At 40.1% G+C, this 23,899-nt stretch overlaps 1 protein-coding gene across 1 annotated transcript; it reads right to left on the reverse strand.

The window, feature by feature from the left end:
- Nucleotides 1-1,372: 1,372 nt before the first annotated feature.
- On the reverse strand, nucleotides 1,373-22,588 carry gnai1 (guanine nucleotide binding protein (G protein), alpha inhibiting activity polypeptide 1). The gene is made up of 9 exons (XM_028043880.1): nucleotides 22,102-22,588; nucleotides 13,486-13,528; nucleotides 8,955-9,096; nucleotides 8,592-8,749; nucleotides 6,212-6,340; nucleotides 4,232-4,361; nucleotides 3,993-4,146; nucleotides 2,681-2,894; nucleotides 1,373-2,529 (listed from the first exon to the last, which is right to left on the reverse strand). The coding sequence occupies exons 1-8, from the start codon at nucleotides 22,217-22,219 to the stop codon at nucleotides 2,704-2,706; spliced, it is 1,065 nt and encodes a 354-aa protein (XP_027899681.1). The 5' UTR covers nucleotides 22,220-22,588; the 3' UTR covers nucleotides 1,373-2,529; nucleotides 2,681-2,703.
- Between the last annotated feature and the right edge of the window lie 1,311 nt (nucleotides 22,589-23,899).

Genomic DNA, 23,899 nt, shown 5'->3' on the forward strand with positions numbered 1-23,899 from the left:
AGCATCAGCTTGATATTATGACACCCTGTCTTTTAGAGTATATAACTTTATATTATTAATTTCTGTAGCAATTTCCACTTGGAGGCAGAGAGAGAAAAGTCCATTTAAAAGTTGGAGAAATGCAGAACTGGGAGACACTTTTAGCCTCTGGTGGTTGGAGATGCAAAACGTCCACCTTGCACAATGACATTTCTATTCTCACCGCAGGATATTTGTGTCAAATACATATTACACGATGCAAATCGTCTTCTCTGCAGTGGGGTTGCTGGATCAAGAGGACGTCACAGCAAATTTACAATGCAAAAGCACAGACGAGACGCGGCTTTTCATCACAGGTATAGGCAAATGGGAGGTTAGGTTTGAGGCAGATACTATTTTAAGTATGTGCATGTCGGTGTTTCTAATGAAGCCGCGTGTTGTGACATGATCCAGTTTCATGACCGCAAGCTTTCCTGGCGAGAGCGATGCTAATGCTAATGCTAATGCTAAAACTGTAGAGGAATCTTTCCGACCATCCCTGTTGGGGATTTACAAGGTTTCCAGGTCTGAGGAGGAATGTAAGGAATGCAGTGCTTAGTTTATGGAAAGCGTATCTAAAGGGAGAAAAGGATAAGACGTGACAAAGAAAAAAAAAGGAAAAAGAAAAAACATTTGAGCTTTTTTAAGAGGGAAAATACATACAATGATGTACTGGGACAAAAATTTTTAATACAATACAAAAAAATAATAAAAATTCTAAAAATATTTGAAAAATTACTTTTGAAACTAGTTTTTATTCTAGAAAATTTCTGGGATTCATCTCAAAATTAATTTTTATTACTGTAGTTAGCACTGGGCAAAGGCAGAGGAGGTAATTTTTTTTCATTGATTATCTTTTTTGTAATATCAGGACATAGAGATGTGAATGGACTAATTTTTCCATTCGAATGGTCCAGAGGTTCTGTTGAACTTTTGTGACGACAGGAATTGTGTAAACAAATAGAACATTTATTTAAGACATTTCTATAAGGTTCAATTCTGTATCAAATTCCATCAGTTTATATTTAAACAAAATTAGGTTCCTCTGTAAAATTCTGTAAATTCAAAATATAAATAAAAAAAGGGATTGCATTTATTTATACAATTGATTTTTGTCTGTTCCTTTTAACAACTGTAAAAAAAACGTTTTTTAAAAATAAAAGTTACATACCCAACTTTAAAGAAGGTAAAGTTATTTTAGTGATGCAAAATTAGTAGAGAATCTCATTTGTTCTCTAAATGTGCATTAAAGATAATTCAACGCAACAGAGTTTTGGATAAACCAAGCTGTTTAAAATATAATCACACTGTTTAATGCAGCTCTTAAAACGCTACAACAGACACAAAACAACAATTAATGGTTTGTAAATGTTTTTTATTAGCAAAATAAGGGAGATGAGTCTACAAAGATTCTCTTTACATGAAGAACATACACATACAGAGACAGTTGTGGCAGTTTCTTTACATGAAAAGACCTGGGCTTGTTTACTTGTGTGTGTGTGTGTGTGTGTGTGTGTGTGTGGTCTCTCCTCTGGACCGCAGAGAAACAACCCGACTGTCACACTTCTCTTTAAATAGAGGGAATGCTTTCATCTCTAAGCACATACTCAAAATTCCAAAATGGCTTACATCGCTTCACCCTCAACTTTACAACAATCCAAAATCTTCTAAAATATGTTAAAATATACAATAAAATGTGACAAACCTGGTCTCTGTACTTAAAATACTTGAGTATATTAAACGCTCAGTGCCTTGACTAACCGCTTTCTGAATGATTGGGAACATTTGATATATGTTTTTGTACAGTTTAAAAACCAGAGCCCCAGATTTGTGGGCTAAATGTAACAATATACATCTCAGTGTTGAGCTCTGATTGGCCGGAAAGGCCTTCGAATGTCATGACAGGTGGAATGCAAAGGGGGCGGGGCTAGAAGGACTGAAGAGGCTACATGTTGAACGCCTTGAACCTACAGATATTTTCCCCCTCCTAACAGCTCAGTGATGTGCACAAAGAAGATAGTAGAGACACTAATGTATGAAAACAGTTTACGTTTGTATGTATAGAACAACTTCAGCAGGCAACAGAACAAGCATCGAGACTATGACCGCAGTAAAAGGCATGCGAAGGCACAGGTACCAACGAACTGGACTCGGAATTGTTCCGCTTTCCTCCATCCTTGTTTTGTGGTTTTGGGAAAAAAAAAGAGAAAAAAAAGGAGCTTTTCCAACCAACGGCAAGGTTTCCGTTTCCAGAAATGGCGGCAAAGAACGCTGAAATCTCCTACTCCTTGGAAATGAAAAACAAAGATTCAAACATTTTAAAAAAAGGACAAGTGATGCTTTTACATTGATACAAACAGCCTACACAAATGTAATAATGCTAGTTGAGAATGGTCCGAGACAGAAACATAAATAAAGCTGTTAAAAGTGGCGTATAGTACAGCACTGGTCCATCACTGATCCTCTTCTCATCCTCTCTACAAAAGATGCACAATGAGCTGGCTCCACCGCCTGAGGAGAAAGGAGACATGAAAGAATGATGGATGGAGAGGCAGAGCTCGACCCTGGCACCAACGCTTCTCTACGCACCCACATGGAGAAAATAAAAAAATCTAAATTAAAGCCTTGAGAAATATAAAAGAAATAAATGGTAAATTCCTACCAAAAGCAGGTCGTCCTCGTCGCTCAGAAAAGGCCGCAGTCTTTCAGGTTGTTCTTGATGATGACATCGGTGACGGCGTCGAAGACGAACTGCACGTTCTTGGTGTCTGTGGCGCAGGTGAAGTGGGTGTAAATCTCCTTGGTGTCCTTCCTCTTGTTCAGGTCCTCGAACTGACACTGGATATAGGCGGCCGCTTCCTCGTACGTGTTTGAGCCTGAGGAATGCCAGACGGGCGTAAGGATGGCGAAGGAACACATCGCCCAAAAAGAGGCAACCAAAACGCATCAGGGTTTCTGCAGGTCTTAATAACTCCAATCAAAGACTTTTTAAGACTATTTAAGACCTTTGTCACTACAGAAATGTTTATAAGAAACTGCACATTCTGTCAACAGAAGTGAGCTACATCGTCCAGCCAAATAGATTTGCACTTATGTAAAAGCTAGCTAGCTTTAACTTTGCTAGTTAGCTAGTAAGGTTATATTAGCAGCTAGTTGGCGGTAACAGCAACTGCACACGACTCAAGTTTTTGCGAGACAGTAAAGCGTGCATGAGAAAAATTTTAACTACATAGAATATTGTCACGTTCCTAAAAGATTTAGGCACAAAAAAAAAAACACTTTTGGCAAAAAGTGTTTTTTAGGAAAGTAACATATTAAATAGTCCTTCAACAAAATATAAGACCTGTAAATATTAGCATATTTAAGGCCAACTTATTTTTGTTAAATGAATTTAAGACATTTTAAGGTCTTAATTTTAAATACATAAATTTAAGACTTTGTAATAATGTGCGATACAGGTGGGCATTTATCGTACGTTTATCATTTATCATGATAAATTTCTTGTCAATGTTGACATGAAAAATCTAATTAAAAATGTTTAAACCCCTACAATTGTTTGTTCAATGAGAGTATCAACAAATATCAATAAACTTAAAAAATCAGATTAAATGCATTTACTGTGAGCAGTGTGATAATACAAATCACACTTCATTAGTAAAAGTGATTAGCTCAATTTGTGTTTATGGACCTATAATTATTGTGCTATTCATTCACAACTAGTTACCTAAAAAGAAGTAATAAATATTTATTGTTTATTGTTATCACAATAGTACTGTAAAATATTGTGATATAACTTTCTTGTTGCCCAGCCCTAGTATGCAGAGCCTTGCAGAAGTATCCATACCACTATTAAAATGACAAATGTCAATTTATTTTACTGGGAGTTTGGGTGATTTACAAGTTTTATCATTTTTTCTTCCAGAAATAAGTATCTGAAAAGTGTGGCATGCATTTGGATTCAGCCCGTGTCTTACCTGCATATTCAGGGTAGCAGATAGTGAGGGGACTCTTCTTGATTTTCTCCTCAAACAGATCCTTCTTGTTGAGGAAGAGGATGATGGAAGTGTCTGTGAACCACTTGTTGTTGCAGATGCTGTCAAACAGCTTCATACTCTCATGCATTCGGTTCTGAAGGGTAAAAAAAAAAGAAGAAGAAAGTTATGAGCTGTGTTCAGTGATCCATAAAGAATGATCTATCCTCTGTTTCACCAACCATCTCCTCATCCTCGGCCAGCACCAGGTCGTAGTCGCTCAGCGCCACGCAGAAGATGATGGCCGTCACGCCCTCGAAGCAATGGATCCACTTCTTCCTCTCAGATCGCTGACCGCCGACGTCAAACATTCTGGTGAGCAGACAGCAGCATTACCGCAAACTACACAACCAGTAAAATGATCACACACACAAAACATTTTTGTGATTTCACTCAATCTTTTATGAAAAAAAAGAAAACTAGAATTATCTAATTTTCAACTTTATCGGTCAAAAACCCATAAATCCCATCTTTATCAGGTTACTGAATGCACCAGACCTGAGAGCCAACATGTCATGCTAACGATAACAGAGGTCAGAAAAGAAGCTAATAGTGAATAATGAAGAGTGAGGTGCCAAAACACGAAGCAAAAAATGTGCTTTATTAAACAGAGAGCCACGCTTTATCAAATAACAGGAAGGCTACACATGCTAACCGCTAATACAAGAACTGCAGATATGACCATTTTGTCTTTGTTTTTAAAAAACAACAACAGTCAAATCTTCATTAACTGCCGAGAGCCTTTTTCCTCCCAGAAAGAAAACTGAACATATTGACTTTTTTCTGTGAAATCTATAATTATAGACTATATGCTGTAAATCTTCAATATTATTAGTTAACATTAGCAACCAAAGTAAAATTGGTTTTATTTTACTTTGTAAATTTAGTAGTTATGTTTTTTTAATAATTCAGAAGGATTATCCAATAATTCGCTGATTATTGGGTCTTTAAATACAACAGTTACCATTATGCAATTTTAATAGTTGAGCTTTTTTTGCCAGGAAGACACCAAACAACCAGAACTCTGCAGAAACTGAAGGACAGTAACAAAAACACACCGAGTGCAAGTTTGTTGCTGCTTTGGGTTAGATATAATCCGGGTAACTCTGACCTTTGCTCTTTGACTCAGAAGTAAACATTGCAGCAGTAGTGGCACATACCGGTACTTTGTTTTTTGTGAGTTTTTTGTCTGTTTGTTTTACATTTCAGTTTTATTTACTGAAATTAAAGGCTGGAAAATGTCACACTGTGTGATTTTTTTTCTCCCATATTGATCCAAACACAGAGACTGTAAACTTTAGCATTGGAATCATTTGGGTAAGAAATATTTCAGTATTTTGCCATCTTGTGCTATTTTATTATTGTCATTTAACTTAAAGGCTTTCTAACAGCCTCGTAGTGTATTGAATATGTATTTATGTTTTATTAGTAATAGCTTTAAATGTAAAATGCAAACAGAGGGCAGAAATAAGCAGACCTCTGCTTATTTCGCAATGATCTTCTGAATATTTAGTAATTCATTTTGTAAGGTCAACAGGAAGATAAACTTGATTAATATCTTTAAATCTGTTCTTGAAGAAACACTTTACTGTATTTAGATGGATAAATTGTGTATTGACTCAAGGTTTTTGTCATTTCGGAGTGTTTTCTTTATTGGTTTTTGTTTTTATTTAGCGTTTTTGTGAACCCCTATACCTAATGCTGTTTTTCTCAAATCAGACTCACGGCTTTGCAGGTAAATGTCAATAAAAGCACCAAAAATTTTAATTACAGCTTATAAAACAGATACTAGCAGCTCAGGTCCACATTTGCTTGTAAATAAAGCCAGAAAGATTAAATAAATAAAGCTTTCACCGCTTTAAGCGCTTTCATTGTTCCATTTCTGATCTAATCACCAGTGATGCTGAAATCGCCAACAATCCCTGCAATCGTGACATCATCGCGCCTGCTGCCCCTCCGCCCCCCTTCACTTCCCGTCTACGGCGTCAACAAAAGGCCCCGACTGAGTCACCGCTGATGTGCGCAACACCCTGAGTCTGTCATAAACCTACAGCTGTACGTGTTCAAAGTGAGTTTCTATGGTGGAGATGAGTCAGTGACAGGAAGAAAAAAAAAAAAAGCTAATTAAGCGTTTGAGTCAAAAACCCTGCCAAGGTTCTCACTTGAAGTGAAGGTCTTTGAAGGTAAAGTGCGTCTCTACGATGCCCGTGGTTTTGACTCGGGTCCTCAGGACGTCCTGCTGGGTCGGGATGTAAGTGGGCTGGGATATCCTGTCCAGATCGTTCAAGTAGCTGAGAGCGGGACACAGGGAAGAGGAATGTAAACAGAGAGCGAAAGAGTGCAGGAAATGAGGCGAGCGTTTCTTCATCTGCACCAACCAGAGGTGGGTAGAGTGGCTAAAATTATACCAAAGTACTCCTGCATGTTTTTACTAAAGTAAAAGTAAGAAGTAGCTGCTCAAGAAGTGACAAGAGTAAAAAAAAGTATTTGGTAAAAGGCAACAAAACATCCCTTAATATTTAAAAATTACATCATCCAGACTAGTATTTTCAAGACCAAAATGATAACAATTTACATAATTACAAAATAATATCTGACAACAAAAACAACAACTTCATTAAATATAAAACTTATTAAACTAACAAAAACTGTCTGGTAAACATTTGATTAAAATAAGCTCATATAAGAGTAGTGATGCTTCATAATAAAATTCCTTAAAGTAATAAAAATACTCCTAAAAGTACATTTTTTCAAAACGTTACTCATGTTAATGGCAATAAGTAAATGTAGCTAATTTCTACCCACCTCTGGCACCAAATGTGATCAATTTAAAGCAACTAAAATCACGTTTCTATAAATCAAATTTTATTTGTACAGTTCGAAGTACTTTAAATCATAAAAACACAAAAATACACATTCATAGAGCACACAATTGAAGCATTACATTTTGCCATAGTTACACACCAGATTGTTGATTAATGTTTCAAAAAGAAAAAAAAATCTTTAAACAGGTGGATTTTTAGTCTCAATTTAAAGGAACTGTTTCGGCTGTTTTGCAGTTTTCTGGAAATTTGTTCCAGATTTGTGGTGCATAGAAGCTGAATGCTGCTTCTCCATGTTGATACAACAGCGGCAGATCTTTAGTGTGTTGTGGTGCTAAGCCATTCAGTGATTTAGAAACTAAAAATACTATTTAAAAGTCTATTTTCTGAGCTACAGGGAGTCGGCTGAACGCCAGCAGAACATTTTGCAGTTAAAGTTTTAAAACAAGCAGATGATTCCATCTTTGGTGAAATAAAAGCCCAGAAGACGTTCAGTGCAACAATTCCTTTTGTCAAACTTAAACAATACCCCATTAACTCAGTGGCCAAAGCTTTGCCTCAACAAACAGGAGCCCAGTTGTTAATCTAATCTCTGCTCTTTTCAGCTCGGTGTGTGTGTCTGTGTGTGTGTATTGTTTTCCCAGTGGTCAGTAGCTTCCTAGTGGCTGCTCCAGTCCCTCCCACTGTAGGACAATGTGTAGCTGGACAGGAAGCTCCCGATGTGTGAGGCCGGTAATGGACTGGCTATCTGTCTGGGGGGCTGGCCCACATTCTGCCAGAACCTGCTGTGGTCCCCCAGGACCCCACCTGGGAGCTCACAGCTACTAAAAACACACACCGATCAGCTCACACTGCCTGGGGAAAGTATTCAAACCATGGCGGATGTTTCCTACATTTTGTCACATTAAAATCACCAAAATAAACATATTATGTTTGGGATTTTATCTGATAGAGCAACATAAAGTTAAGTGGAAGGATAATAACAAAATGACCAAAAATCCAAACAGTGTGGTGCATATTTATATTCTGATACCACGGCGGGCTTGGCAGGTTTTTTGGGGAAAACCTTGTCTTACATTCTTTAAATTCCTCAAACTGCTGAAACTTTTAGTTTTCGCTTGCTGAATCTATTTATTACATAACAAATATTTTATGACTCAAACTCTTTACATTGAGGTTATAAAAAAATCTGTAAGCCTTCTTTTGTCTTCCAACACATGGAAGTGGGACTGGAGGAACTAATGATCCAGCAGTGACCTGCAGCAGAACAGCTTGTGTTTGCTTCAGAGCAACAAAACAAAGCTGCTCTTAAAAAAAAAAAAAAAAAAAAAAAGTTGTTTTGTGATAATATCATTTGTTTCAGATTGCCCAATATCACAAACTTTAGCTTCAGGGGGAAGCGAACTGCTGTGTGTTTTCTAAAAAGCATGCTGTACTGAAGTGTAAGGTCAAAGATTAAGCGGCGTTTGGAAGCTTTGCTCTTTTAGCTTGACAGGGGAAGGTAAATATTGACAGAGTAAAAGTCCAGACAGATGCTGCGGCTCCGTTTCAGCGTCTGCTCGGCTGCAGAAGCACCTTTTCTGTTTGTTTGCACCCAAACGCCAGCAATTTCACATAAACCCAGCGGATCGCGGCGTCCTCGCTGCGAGTGACTCACCGATCTGGTGAACCAGCCGATTATCAAGCCGCCCATTTGTTTGTGTGCGTTTGTGTGACTCACTATGCCGCCGAGTCGTTGAGCTGATATTCGCGCGAGCGGCTGAAGCAGGCCTGGACTCCCCGGTCCACCCAGAGCCGCTTGATGACGCCGGCGAGTTCGGCCGTCATGAAGCCTTCCTCCGCCGAGCCGGCCAGGACGAACAGCTGCCGGGCGTCGTCCTGGCAACACGAAAACACATTCGTCCGCCATCAGAAGGAAAACTAAACACGTCAAACTGAAATGCTCATTTCTGGAACAGACATGCAGGTGTTTTTTTTTTGTTTTTTTGTAAAGAGAAAACGCAGGTAGGATGTAAAGGAGGCTGTAAAAGTGCTTCATAAATTCAGATTTCCGGCTCGGATCCGACTCCCTCCCATCACTCACGGCTCTTGCAGCTTCACCGAAGTCAATCTTGAGGCGTCCCATGGCTCTGATGATGGCGATGATGGACTGGATGGTGTTGCTGTAGACCACAGCCTTGTACTGCTTACACTCCTCTTCTGAGTAACCCGCTTCATGGATGATTCTGCAAAACGGGGGGAAAAAAACACAAACATTTTTCTCTTTTATTTGATCATCTTTTAGGGAGTTTTTCTTTCCCCACAGACGCGTTCGGTTCCATCGTATTTAGATAAAAGCTTCAAAAGAATGTAAACAATGTAAGATTAGAGCCTTAAATGTTCTGCAGTTTCGTATTAGAGTGTGATTTTCTTCTAGAAAGTATGTTGGTAATTATATTTTCGCTTTCTTGATATACAGAAGATGTGAATTCTGGAAATTGTCTTATTGAGTTACCATTATAGTAAAAAACTCATGTTCAGCCCGTCCAAAGATAATAGTAGATTTTATGTGTTGAAATCTACATTTGATTTTCCGTTAGCTTTAAAAACTGGAGATGAAGGAGCCGTGGTGTAATAATGACAATCTGCAATCATATATAATCAATAAATTAGTCAATTAGGGTAGATAGATGATGAACAGATGATTAGACGGAAGAATAAATGGACATGGTGGGAAATGGAATGGATGGATGATATAAATAAAAGAGTTAATTGTTTATGAAGAAGCTTCATAATCAAAGGCAGATGAATAACTGATAGAAAATAGATGGGCTGATGAGCAAAACTAAAGGATCAATTCCTGGAATGTCAGTTTTTCCAGTTTAATTTCCTTTTCCTACTAATCCAGATAATCCGATCCATCAGATTCCAGACTTTGAGAGATTTCTCAGTGATCCTGGAAACGTACAGGACCTTCATCGTTTGTCTGTAAATAAGTAACTAACCCAAACAACACCCCGGACAGCAGAACTCTGTGATCCGTGTTGTTTTCTCCTGTGAAAAGCGTCGGCAGCATGCGGCTCCTGCTGAGCGTGAGCGAGCTGACAGCCCTGCAGCAAATGTTATCTCCACCTGTTTGTTCACTTTTCTTTCTCAAAAAGACACAATCTATCTAGTGCTGCATGCGAGTCCTTCAGCTCAGCTTTGAAAGATAAAGAAAAAAGGGGAAAAAAAGTTTTTTCTCAATATTTAGCTGCCAATGAAAACATTTGACTCACGGCTGCTGTGGTTAATACGCCACAAATCCAAAAAGAACAGAGTAGAAACAAAGGAGAATAAAAGTTTCTGGTGCATTGATATTTACTGAGGATATTTCTAAAATTGTGACTGTAAAATGTGATTCATTTGGCGTCAGTAGACGGGATTCATTTTAGCTGCCAGTTTCACTTCAATCCAGAAACAGAGACTAGATCATGTCCTGTGGTGTAAACTACTGTTTATTTTACACATCTCATGGATTTTGGTTGCAAAAAAACCCAAAAAAATTATGTTTAGCAAAAACATTAATGACAATAAAAAATTTTTTAGGCCTGCAATTGACAATTATTGTAGTTGGCTATTCTATCCATCCATCCATCTTCTTCCGCTTATCCGAGGTCGGGTCGCGGGGGTAGCAGCTTCAGAAGGGAGGCCCAGACTTCCCTCTCCCCAGCCACTTCTTCTAGCTCCTCCGGGGGAATCCCGAGGCGTTCCCAGGCCAGCCGAGAGACATAGTCCCTCCAGCGTGTCCTGGGTCTTCCCCGGGGCCTCCTCCCGGTGCGACGTGCCCGGAACACCTCACCAAGGAGGCGTCCAGGAGGCATCCTGACCAGATGCCCAAGCCACCTCAACTGGCTCCTCTCGATGTGAAGGAGCAGCGGCTCTACTCTGAGTCCCTCCCGGATGACTGAGCTTCTCACCCTATCTCTAAGGGAGAGCCCAGCCACCCTACGGAGAAAACCCATTTCGGCCGCTTGTATCCGCGATCTCGTTCTTTCGGTCATGACCCAAAGCTCATGACCATAGATGAGGGTGGGAACGTAGATCGACCGGTAAATCGAGAGCTTCGCTTTTTGGCTCAGCTCTCTCTTCACCACGACGGACCGGTACAGCGCCCGCTTGACAGCAGACGCTGCGCCAATCCGCCTGTCGATCTCCCGCTCCCTTCTTCCCCCATTCGTGAACAAGATCCCGAGATACTTAAACTCCTCCACTTGGGGCAGGACACCCCCCCTGACCCGGAGAAGGCACTCTACCCTTTTCCGGCTCAAGACCATGGCCTCGGATTTGGAGGCACTGATCCCCATCCCGGCCGCTTCACACTCGGCTGCGAACCGATCCAGCGAGAGCTGCAGATCACGATCTGATGAAGCCAAAAGGACCACATCGTCTGCGAAAAGCAGAGATGAGATCCTAAGGCCACCAAATCGGATCCCCTCAACACCTTGGCTGCGCCTAGAAATTCTGTCCATGAAAGTGATGAACAGAATCGGTGACAAAGGGCAGCCCTGGCGGAGTCCAACTCTCACCGGAAACGAGCCCGACTTACTGCCGGCAATGCGGACCAGACTCTGACACCGGTCATACAGGGACCTGACAGCCCGTATCAAAGGGCCCGGTACCCCATACTCCCGGAGAACCCCCCACAGGGCTCCCCGAGGGACACGGTCGAACGCCTTCTCCAAGTCCACAAAACACATGTAGACTGGTTGGGCGAACTCCCATGCACCCTCCAGGACCCTGCCGAGGGTGTAGAGCTGGTCCAGTGTTCCACGACCAGGACGAAAACCACACTGCTCTTCCTGAATCCGAGGTTCGACTATCCGACGGACCCTCCTCTCCAGGACCCCTGAATAGACCTTGCCAGGGAGGCTTAAGAGTGTGACCCCTCTATAATTGGAGCACACCCTCCGGTCTCCCTTTTTGAACAGGGGGACCACCACCCCAGTCTGCCAATCCAGGGGAACTGCCCCCGATGTCCATGCGATACTGCAGAGTCGCGTCAACCAACACAACCCTACAACATCCAGAGCCTTAAGGAACTCCGGGCGGATCTCATCCACCCCCGGGGCCTTGCCACCTAGGAGCTTTTTAACCACCTCGGCGACCTCGTCCCCAGAGATTGGAGAGCCCAACCCAGAGTCCCCAGGCTCCGCTTCCTCAGTGGAAGGCATGTTGGTGGGATTGAGGAGGTCTTCGAAGTACTCTGCCCACCGGCCCACAACGTCCCGAGTAGAGGTCAGCAGCACACCATCCCCACTATAAACAGTGTTGGTGCTGCACCGCTTCCCCCCCCGAGACGCCGGATGGTGGACCAGAATCGCCTCGAAGCCGTGCGGAAGTCTTTCTCCATGGCCTCTCCAAACTCCTCCCACGCCCGAGTTTTTGCCTCAGCAACCGCCCGAGCCGCATGCCGCTTCGCCCGCCGGTACCCATCAGCTGCTTCCGGAGTCCCACAGGCAAAAAAGGCCCGATAGGACTCCTTCTTCAGCCTGACGGCATCCCTCACCGAAGGTGTCCACCAACGGGTTCGAGGGTTGCCGCCGCGACAGGCACCGACAACCTTGCGGCCACAGCTCCGATCGGCCGCCTCAACAATGGAGGCACGGAACACGGTCCACTCAGACTCCATGTCCCCCACCTCCCCCGGGACGTGTTCGAAGCTTTGCCGGAGATGGGAGTTAAAGCTCCGTCTCACAGGGGATTCCGCCAGACGTTCCCAGCAGACCCTCACAACACGTTTGGGCCTGCCAGGTCTGACCGGCTTTCGCCCCCACCACCGGAGCCAACTCACCACCAGGTAGTTGGCTATTATTCAGATTATTATTTGATTAAATGAATGAAAAAAACCTGGCACATTCTGCAGCTTTTTAATTTATACAATGTTAGAAATGCATTAAAAGATGAACAAATACTTTAATTCCTTTTTTTTTAAATAAGAAAAATTCTATTGACTTTTTATTTTAATGTAGTAATATTCCATTAATGAACACTTGAACATTTGTAGCTAAGGATGCATCTGCAGTTAAATATATATTTTTTAAAAATGCTTCGAAAAGCTCAGCCGTTCCTGCTCGACTTTTTAAAAATGTTTTATTACAGAATCTGAACCCGGTGAAGCCAAGACTGTCACTTATGGAGTTCTGGGTTGTACATAATTACAGACGAATTAGGACTTTTTTTATTCTTAAATGCAATATATATATATTTTTTTACACAGTTTTGGTGCAATTACTACTCTGAGTGTCTAATTCTTTCAGCAAATGGTTTTTTGAGTCTGTAAACTTCAGTTAACAATTAAACAATAAAAAGATTAGTTGGCAATTATTTTGATAATCGATTAATTCTTCTGATTAATTGTTTAAGTCCTATTTTTTTCCTTTTGTTCCACACACACTAACCCCTAAGAGTCATTTAGAAAGGCCAATCAACCTGGGAGAAAGGCGGAGTACCCAGAGAGAACTCTGGGATTTGAACCCACAACCTTCCTGCTGCACAGTAATCTCTGTCCAGCCTGTATTTTGTATTTTTTAAGTGACTTTACTCGATGTATTTTAAAATAAAACAATTAGATGTTGTAGTAAAATGACACTCACTTCATCTGCTTGACAATTGTGCTTTTCCCTGATTCCCCAGCACCTGGAAAACACAAGAAACTCTTGTTAGAGCGAAAACAATTAGAAGAAAGGTGTTCAACTCGTTTCCACGACTCAACCTAAAAAGACTCGCTAAGACGACTTTCGTTTCCCGTTGCTGGAACTTATATTGAACACGCCGACTCACTGCGTGGTAGGAATGTTATCGTCGTGCTGTCTGGGCACAAAGGCTCGGGGTTAGACGAATAGATTGCTGTTGACGTGTGAGGGGAAAAAAGGGAAACGCAGTGTCAGTGGAGAGGCGGCGAGGCCTTGTGAGCTTGTTGACTAATCAGACAGTTAAGTTGACCGATGAGGCGCCGCAGAGGAGGCCGTGCAGATCACTCAGAGTGTCATGGCAACTGCTTTGGCTCCTTTCAGGACGGAGTGGGAGCCATGTTGACCACCTGCTGCCCCCGTCTTTACGAAGCAAGGCCCCCATCCAAAACATTTCCTGTTCGACTCGCGCTAATGAGCTTTACCATCGGCTACATTAGGTCTGCTCAGCTGCAGCAGCGTCCTCGTGTTACACTGAAGCTCCAGGGAAAAGTCACAGCTTCTCTTTACTCTAGAAACAGGATATGGGGAAGTGGAACCACACGATGACTTCTACCATTTCTGTCACCTCCTGATCCAGTCACAGAAAAAAGACCCGAAAAAACCGTGAGTGCTTGTGTAAAACATACTTATTTTAGTTCCACTTTCAATGTAGGTGCAAAAATAAAAGTCACAATGCCCTTTTGCCAAGTTAGTTTTGTTTAAACATGAAGTAGCTTCATGCACAAAGGAGAAAGTGTTTTGCAAAGTATTTCACACCATTAAACCACAAACGTCTATGTATTGTCAGAGTTGCTGCAAATTTCACCAACTCATTTAAGAAAGAAATTTAAGACCAACTGGTGATACATTTGCACAGTTGCTGCAAAGAGCTATTTAGCTAGCTGCTAACATACCCAAGGGTAGCCTCAACTATCTGAGTGCGACCAAACCTTTTGCCTGACAGAAAAGTCCCATCAGAATTTTCTTTACACTGAATATACAAAGTTGAATAGTCCTGTCAAGACCACATTTAAGACCTGTGAATAACATGTTTCTGGAAACTTCCCTTTCTAAAGAATTTAAGACTTTTCAAGGATGCGATCACCTTGATTTAATCATAACTTTATGTGACAAACTCTGCAGTGTTCTGCAGATTCTAGCAGGATTTAAAAGGATTGAGATCCATTTATTTGCTGACCAAATTCTCTGTTCCTAATAAAAAAATCACTTCCACACAACATTATGCTGCCACTAGGCCTTTCACAACAACAACTCTTACTGGACAATAAATTCTCCAAGTAATTATTGTGATAAATTATAATATTGTTGTTTTTAGAGACCATTTTCAAATCATATATCAATAATTGCATAATAAGTCAAGTTTGTCCTTTCAAAGATGACAGAAACTAGAAGATATTTTAAACAATACAAAATAACCAAAAACAAATAAAATGGAGATAAGGACCACACACAACTGAAAACATTATGTCGTCTCTGTAAACATAACTTCCCTTTAAAAACATAAATCAAAGGAAGTCATCATGCTAATTTTAATTTAGCATGGAGTTAATTGATTAATTGCGACAGGAGGTTAGAGTCAGTGCTAATTTGCTTTAATTAATGCTCTCCTTACCAGTCAGGCTGAATACACATGCACACCACACTTTTCAGCTTTTATTTTGCAAACCCAACCTCACAATCATGGCCTGCTGTATCTTCTCTCATAAAATCAAAATGAAACGCATTGCGGTTTGTGGCGACAAAATCTGGAACTGCTTTAGCAAACTACTGCATCTCTTTCGTCATGGCAACAGATGTGAAGTAAAGCAGAGTGATTATCACCTGAGGACACATATCCTGATCATATGTCAGTGCTCCAGTGTTGCTCTGTCTGTGTGTGCGCGCTACGCCCTACGAGGCCAAACACGCGGCGCTGTGAATCCCTGAGGGACCACACATTGGCGTCCGCGGCGTTGCCTGGCTGAACACGGTTCACTGGTCAGCTGGCCCCATCTCTGGCTGCCTGGGAGCCACTAACAGGGCCACACACACTCTGCATACCGACAGAGCTGCTTTAATTTAGTATTTCCTGCAAAATTGTGAATAAATGCGTTAAATACGGCCAGCGCTGTAAATTTAATAAATGAAAGATTCTTGGCAGAACCAAAGAAATGTGTTCACAGCTGCTTTATGGGCTTTTCAGCGGTGAAATTTGGACTAATCCCATCAAATTTGCATCCGAATCAGATTGATAGAAGAGACGTGAGCCATGTGTTGTGATAACGAAACACCAGTGGTGCCATTAAAGGGTGTGTCCTTCTACAAAGTCTGGAAGTTTCTTCAAAGATCTGACCTTATCGGGGCCCTTTCTGAAGGAGTCTCGTTACGCGCCGCAGCTTTGATACGCCCACCTAAAGGCTGCAGCCGACCCAAACCGCTGCAGCAGCTGCTTTCTGTTTCTGGTTGGGGTTATTTTGGGAGAATCTGAGCCCCTTTCGGTGGGCTTCTTCCAGAGAGAAACAGGAGTCGATTCTGTCCGGCCTGCCGCAACTCCAAGCTCCAGGGTTTTTTTATGTCACAAACTGTGATTTAAAACAAAAAGCACACCTGGAGAAACGTTAATCGCGGAAAATTCCCTTCATTTTTCAGCATCAAGATAAACGCTTGTAGAGTTGGCTCAATGTCCTCGACACATTAGCAGCTTTTTTTCCAGTCTTACGCATCTCTATTCCTCTTTTACATTCTTTCTGTCCCCCGGAAGTCTTTTTTTTCTTCCTTTATGATTGATTGTTCCTCTTGCTCGCTATCCGATTCCTCTTTTTTTTGCCTACATCTCCCTCTGGGTGGATTCAAGCATGAGTCACTGGTGAAGGTTTCCAGAAGCTGGCAAGCGGTGCTACCCAACGGGGAGAAATGACCGCGGTTAATCACAGGGTTCCAGCTGCCAACGAGCAAAAAAAAAAAAGACAGAAAGTTTGATCTGGCTGCTTGTTGCGTCAATTTTAAAACAAAGAACTGGGGGACATCCAAAGGAGTACAATAAAAAAAGTCAGTGAAACACCAGGGGCTATTAATAAATTCTGCCCACAGTTGCATAACAGTTATAGAAAGAGTAATTAGGCTGAGGAGATTGTAATCTATTTCAGTGTGTAGATATGAATAGCAGGATAATTGGGTCCTGGAGAAGATGGGAATACGGCGGGAACAAAACGAAGAGGAGAGCTTCGTGAAAACGTTGACAGGCAGAAGGTAATACGCAAAAATTCTGTCATTTCAAATGCTAATTTCAGCTTTATGTCATAATGATACCAGAGCCAAACAGCCACCACCAGCAAGAGAAATCAACCCAGCACCGCCTGAATGTGGGCACAGCGTTGTGCTTACTGTGTGTAGCTCCCACAGCCAGCCTGTGGGGGCAGCAGTGAGTCTGAGCTGCAGATGTGACGCTGAACAGATGTTTTAATGGAATTAAACATTAAAACATCTGTGGAAGTGGTGCTAATTTCACCACTTCCACACTGGCTACTTTCGCTTTGGTATTTTCACTTTAGGCCATTTTCCATCCACATTATAAAAATTATGTTTTAAAGTAATTTTTTATATTCTGTTCATGTTTATCATGAAGAAAAATGGCCATAATACTGTTGTAAATTATATGTACCAACAAGTCGTCACCTATTTTGGTTTGATCAGTAGTCCTTAATGGTGATCAGAACTAAAATAGTTAAATATAGTTATCTATTAAACTCCTACAAATTTTAAATATAATACACCCATAATTTAGAACATTAACCATAAAAATAAATAAACAGAAGTATTTCAGTGCATGGGTAGAAATTGTTTATGGGTTTAAATGGATGTAGAAATGAACAAAAACAACAAAAATAAAATACAGATTTTTTGATGTGAAGAAATGGGAAGGAACACATTTTATATCATGCCTAAAACTGTTAGCCTAAAATGCTAATAGTTTGCAATACATATAAAAAAATCATGAAATCACTGCTGGATTTAAATATGTCTAAGTAGGGATTGTAATTCCACTTAAATAAACCCAGGCCTAGCTTAATAAAGACTTAAGCTAATGTTAACATTTCTGGCTGCTGAGAATCTCTCGTTTTGCTTTAAGATGAACAAAGGCAACGCATTTAACAACTGGCTATTAGTTGTAGTGGAATAGAAATTGGAATTTAAAAATCCAATTTTTAAATTGGATTTTATAAAAAATACGTTGTAATTCATGTCATCCAAGTATCTTCAAAAGGTTGTGAAGCCAGTCTTGCCAGGAAGAGACGATATGTCTGATTATGTCCTGAACTCTGCTAATGCACCTCATTTGCTTTTGCCACACCCACTTTAATCTCTGTCTGGCAGAAAGACCACAGAGTCTGAGATGTGATTCTTGCCCGATCGATGAAAGAGATGGTTTGAACTTCCTCCTTCTCTCTTTGCATCCCTGTAGCTTGGTCATCAACTCCTCTGGAGTTTGGGGTCGTAGTTCAAATATTTGAGTTTTTCAGGTGCTAATCACCTGCTTCCAGTTGTAAAAATGATACTTTGTTGCCTTGTTATGCCTTGTAGCTACAAAAGTAAAACAGCAAAAGCACAAATACTTTCCAGCTGCGTAGCATCCAAAACCAGACGGAATAATTTTCCAAACATGCAAGCCTCAACCAAAAAACTGCAATGATTTAACAAGAAGAAGCGATCCTATAACCCTCGGTCTGATTGGGAAGATTTCAAAAAAGTTTCTATCTCAGTTAATCTGCTGTTTTGGAGAAAATAGATGGTCCTAATTCTGCTTAAGGTAGAAATATTCTAACATTGAATGTCCTGAAGACTAGAAACAGATCTTCAGTATTTTCTACAAACCTTCATTTCACAGCTATAAAGTCCAAAGTGTAGCTACAGAATTTTGGTGGTAGAAGTAGACGCACCGATCCGATGTCGATATCTGTATTGGTCCTGATATTGAAAAAAATTCTAGATTTATTTATTTTACTTTATATTTAGAATTCCCAATTGTACTTTTTGAATAATTTGAAAGTTTATTTATGATCAACGTAGTCAACCTATTGTTTTTGTCAGTTCCAGTTTCTTTATTATCTGTTTTACATTGGCTGTTACACTCTTAATTGCACTGACAGAACAAATTAAAGTTGCTTTTTCATGTTTAACCCAGCTTGTGAAGCTATTGGTGTTTTTAAGTGTGCTCTACTGGCACAGAGTTATCAAATAAATGTGTAATTCAGTATATTTATATCTGGGTTTTAAAAAAAATACAAACGTCAGTATCGGATAGATTCAAAACATGTGTTCTTCTGTAACTTACACCAATATTACACAAAAGTGTGTTTTACTAGATTATTTTTATGTACACACACATTGAGCAAAGGGGTCAAAGCCACAAGATACACAACCCGCTGCCTCCTTTCAGCCATACTACCCATTTACATTCGATCCACGAGCTTTGTTGACCTTTTTATCTCCGTCGACAGGATGTGCTTAGAGTAAAACATGCCTGAGCTGCTTGTGAATCAGCAACTTCCACATTAATGTCCTTTTCTGCATCTGTTTATGTGCAGACTCTTAGCTCTGGTTTTGTGTTTTTCCCATGTACTATTCATTAGATGTTCTCATCTTACAGGCTCTCTGCGGCCTCCGTCCAGTCCCGTAACCCGAAGAGGCCGAGCGGGTTACCTGGTTACCACGGCATTCAGATCGAACACGAACGACAGGCGACGCCACGCTACCCGCTATGCCGGCCGTTCTGTCATGAACTGGAGCAGCAGCGTCACATGGTTTCTGTGTGTTTATGCAACGGTTAGTGAAAAGTCGAGCCGAAGCCTTCAGGAACGTTAACAACAACTTGACCTGACTTGCTTACTTTCAATCAGCAAGTCCCGTCTAGTTCCAGAGCGCAGGAGGAATGTGTTTACCTTCAACACCAAAAGGTCTCATTTCAAACTCCAACAAGGCAAAACAGACACTTTATCCAACCTTGAATAAACCTTTAGGCATTTTGAAGCACGACTCAGTAATCTTTTGGATTTTTTTTTCTTTTGCACAGATCAGCAAAAAACACATGAGGAATAGTGTGTGTCTTGCGCTGGCCCACAATTACGTCCAGAAAAGCTGCTGAGAACTCCTATTATTTAGCCTCGGTCAGGTGTTTCCCTGCTACTGGTACAGGTCTCAGACTTTGTGTCCTGCTAACCCACATACCAACATGTGTGCATGTCAACACTTCCCAAAGCAAGCTACCTATGGAACCCATGGAAAACTTCTCACCTGCTGCCATTTTATTTACAAGGGAAGCAAATGTTTCCACTAACACAGGCAATGGTACACTTTTACACAGAACTGCCTTCCAAATGCAAATAACTCGCATAAAAATTCATTAGATTATAACACCAACACGAACAAGTGTGTACAGGGTGTGGTGTGTGTTTAAATAGCATGTGTGACAGGTCTTTTTTTTCTTTTTTTTAACTGAAATAATAGGCGTAACACTTGGTGTTTGGAAAATGATTTGGATGCACAAAACCAGTCAAAATGAGTTACTCCCAGGAGTAATGGTAGGGTAATGACAGGAGATTTGGTTATTTAAGGTGAAAAGTGACAATAGGGCTAAGAAACTGCTGTTTATGTGGCTCAGATAAATCAAACTTTGTTTCACAACAGCAGATGTAATTTACGGAATTGGTTGCACAAGAGATTTCAGTTTACGTCTTAGTGTTGAACTTGAGATAAACCCAAAACAAGCATTTAAAATCAGAAATATAATTATCAGAGGTGCGGCCAGAAGTTTTTTCTTAAAGGGGCGGCTTGATGAGGGCCACAAAAACCAAAAGCAGAACTTCAGGAAGCTAATGTCATAATATGGGGAATGAAATAATGACAGATATTTATGAAAAACACAAAAATTGACAAATGAACAATATATATGAAAAATAAATCTGTATTAAATCTGTAATGTATGATCTGCCATTTGTTGGCAGTATTTTTGTTGATTAAGTCGACATACAGATAATAATATCGGTCTATTTCTTTTTTTGTCTCCAGTGGTGAGGCAAAAAACCCTAATCCATTAAAATGTTGGTATGGAAAAATAAAAAAATGAGATAAAACAGTAAGTACAAAATTCTTCTCTTTTAAAGACAAGGTTAGCACCAAAGCATTAGATTAAAATTTCTAAAACTCCACTTTCTGTACGACTTCATTATGGAAGCTGTACACTTCACTCAAAATACCACATAATTTAATATACACATATAATCAAATGGGGTTTTCCCCCAGTAAACTAGGAATCTCTTCCTTAACTGAATTTATAAAAAATCTAATTTGAATAAAGAGGAATTTCGGGGGAAAAAAGTCTAATTGTTTGTTTAAATTTTTTTAAATTTTAATCGTATGCCTTTAAAAAAAAAAAAAATCCTCGGACATGGTAGGAAAATATTTTTGATCTCATACAAAAAATAAAAAGGACAAGCATATTTCTTTTATAGTTTTGTGGGAACAACAAACTTGAATTTTCAGCAATAAATTCCTTCTGCATACTGATGCTCATAGTTCTGTACAATGTAAAAATCCCCAAACTTCTCAACCAGAACTACACAAATCAATTTAACTCAAATACGGGAAAAAACACAACTAATCAAAGACAGAGAAACGAATAAATAGATTTAATATATCTAAATTAAATTAAAAGTCAACAAAGAACTTTTTTTTTTTACAAGTTTAAGAGTTTTTAAGGCAAAAATCGAGGTGATTGAATTCAATATTTTTTGAGGGCTCTCGTTGGATACTAAAGAGTATTTGACATACAACTCTTGTTAAATTTGCCTTCATACATATTTATAGGAGTGGCCATAACCTCCCTTCAGCCCCCATTTGGCTGTGCCTCTGTCATTACTATGGAGTGAAGGAAAAACTGTTCAGCCCTTCAGACACTCGGCCTTATGTCCTCTACAACCAAAAAAAAAGCTAAAAAAGACTAATTGAAACACAGTCACAATAACTCAGGCCTGGGCTCCTAATGAGCACCGAGTCGACTTCCACTGCTACTAGAGGAAATGTGCCATTGTTAGGAGGATTTAGTCAAACGATCTGCAGAGGAGGCTAATGGCACTAAGAAAGAAAAAACTTAAAATGAATCCAAGTCAAACCCCCAAAATATAAGAAAAAGACTCGAAACGATACATTACCACTGAATAAGTCAAAGCAGTGGATGTTTAAGTAACAAAAAGGGTTAAAACAGATGTTTCGCCGTGTCTTAAACCACGAAGAAGTGAAGAGTTAACGGTTAACTTGAGCTAGCAAAAAAAAAAGGTGGGGGTGCTAACGATGCGGATTGGAAAAAAACCCCCAAATATTTCAATTCACAACTAACATTAAGCAAAAAATGAAGTGTTTTTTAGGGGTTTTTTTGCTGATCAGTAGTTCTTTTTATAAATTATAATTTCTTTCCAAACACATAAAGAAGTTAGTCGAGTCCCCACCCGTCCACACTCCCCCAGCTTCGGCTCTCTTCCTTACCGAGCAGCAGCAGCTTGACCTCCCTGGCTGCCTTCTCCCCGTCGTCCCGCAGATTCCTGTCGATCATTTTACTGCGCTCCACCGCCGCCTTGTCCTCGGTACTCAACGTGCACCCCATTCTCCACTACGTCCTTCAGACCCAGGTGGTGTGGAAAAAAAAAATATCTAACACACCATATATACCCACATGAAATCTTCAACAAACTACCCCTCACCCCGAACACACGCCCTTTTTCATACGACGGGCAATCGATCTGTTTGTGTGTGTGTGTTGGGGCGAAGAAAAGGGAAGCGAATCGACTTCTTTAAAACAAAAAAGAAAGAAAAATTGCTTCTTCACCCAGATGTAATGTCCTCAGGTTGAAAAAAAATGTCGCTACTTCCGATAGAAAGCTAACTGTATAGTAAAGCAGTCCCTCGTTGATGTGGCTGCCCACTGTACGCGTCCATCCGCTGCAGCAGCGACTGCTGGTACTGAGAGAAGCTACTAGGCGACAGCAGCCGAGTTCCGCAAGCAGACAAAGTCACATCCGGAAAAGCCCTTCACAATAAAGTTCATCAAGCTAACGGAAAGCCCCGTCTGTCAGAAAATAAATATTTGGAATGTGTAACCTTAAGAAATGATAGAAAAGGAGGACAATATAAAATCCCATCGACAAAAAAGGATTAAGGCAAATGAAAAAGTAATCCCCCTTTGTATTCAGATTTTAATCTCATAATTCTAACTTTAAGGCAGAAGAACACCAGGAAGCAAATAGGGTTGATGACAGAAATGTAAACAATGCATGAGAACATTAATTTAAAGTCAGAATTCTGAGATTAAAGTCTCAGAATTACATACTTCTCGTACGTAACTTTTGTACTATTATAGCAATAAAAGTGTCAAATTATCAGTGGTACTGATAAAAAATAAAGTATGCATCAGTTTTTTATTTATTTGTCAAAAGCTCTTGACACAGTCAGACACAGCTTGGTTTAAAAATGATCTCAGTAAAGGGTCTCAGTGCATAATGTTATTTCTCAGTTTTGATTGTCTTATTGTGGATTGGTGCTACTGGACTTATATATATATATATACTGTATATATATACTGTATATATTGTGGTTTTTATATTATACTGCCAAGTTAGCAGGTCTTGGCTAGAAATTACATTTTATTTTGAAGTTGAAAGATAAAACCGGAAACAGCGTGATTGCAATACTTCAAGCATTGCCACTAAAGAGCTCATATTTCCTTTTTAAAGAGATTTTTAAAGCTTATGTCCACTTTCTATGTAAATATATGAATCAGGGGTTACAATTATTGACATAAGTAATACCACAGTAACATTAATATACAATATAGTTGTAGTTCTCTGAATTCCACAGCCTCTGTTTGACTAAATGTAAATTATTATCCAACACATCCATCATGTATTCTTCCCATGGGAACCACACATCTAACCAGTGATGGTAGACTGATTGTAAACGCATCAAACTGTACAACAACCATTGTTTTAGATTTAAATAATTTAACATGTTAAAGTCAAGCATGAATAATCAGCTTTGACAGTCGCTGGTTGTTACTGTTTAACTTCTAGACTCTTCTGTCGAGATCACTGAAAAATTGAAGCATCGTATTAATTTCAAATGTGACCAAATGAGAAGAAATGCAAATATGGCACGTTGACCTTTTTGTTATATACTGGTTGAGTGTTTTCCCTCTGTTGTATGTATACATACACACACACAAACGCCCACACACACAACTCCTGTAGGTTTGCAGGAAGACAAAATACAGCTGTAGATTGAACAGTCT

This window comes from Xiphophorus couchianus, chromosome 17, assembly GCF_001444195.1.
Source record: "Xiphophorus couchianus chromosome 17, X_couchianus-1.0, whole genome shotgun sequence".
Lineage (NCBI taxonomy): Eukaryota > Metazoa > Chordata > Actinopteri > Cyprinodontiformes > Poeciliidae > Xiphophorus > Xiphophorus couchianus.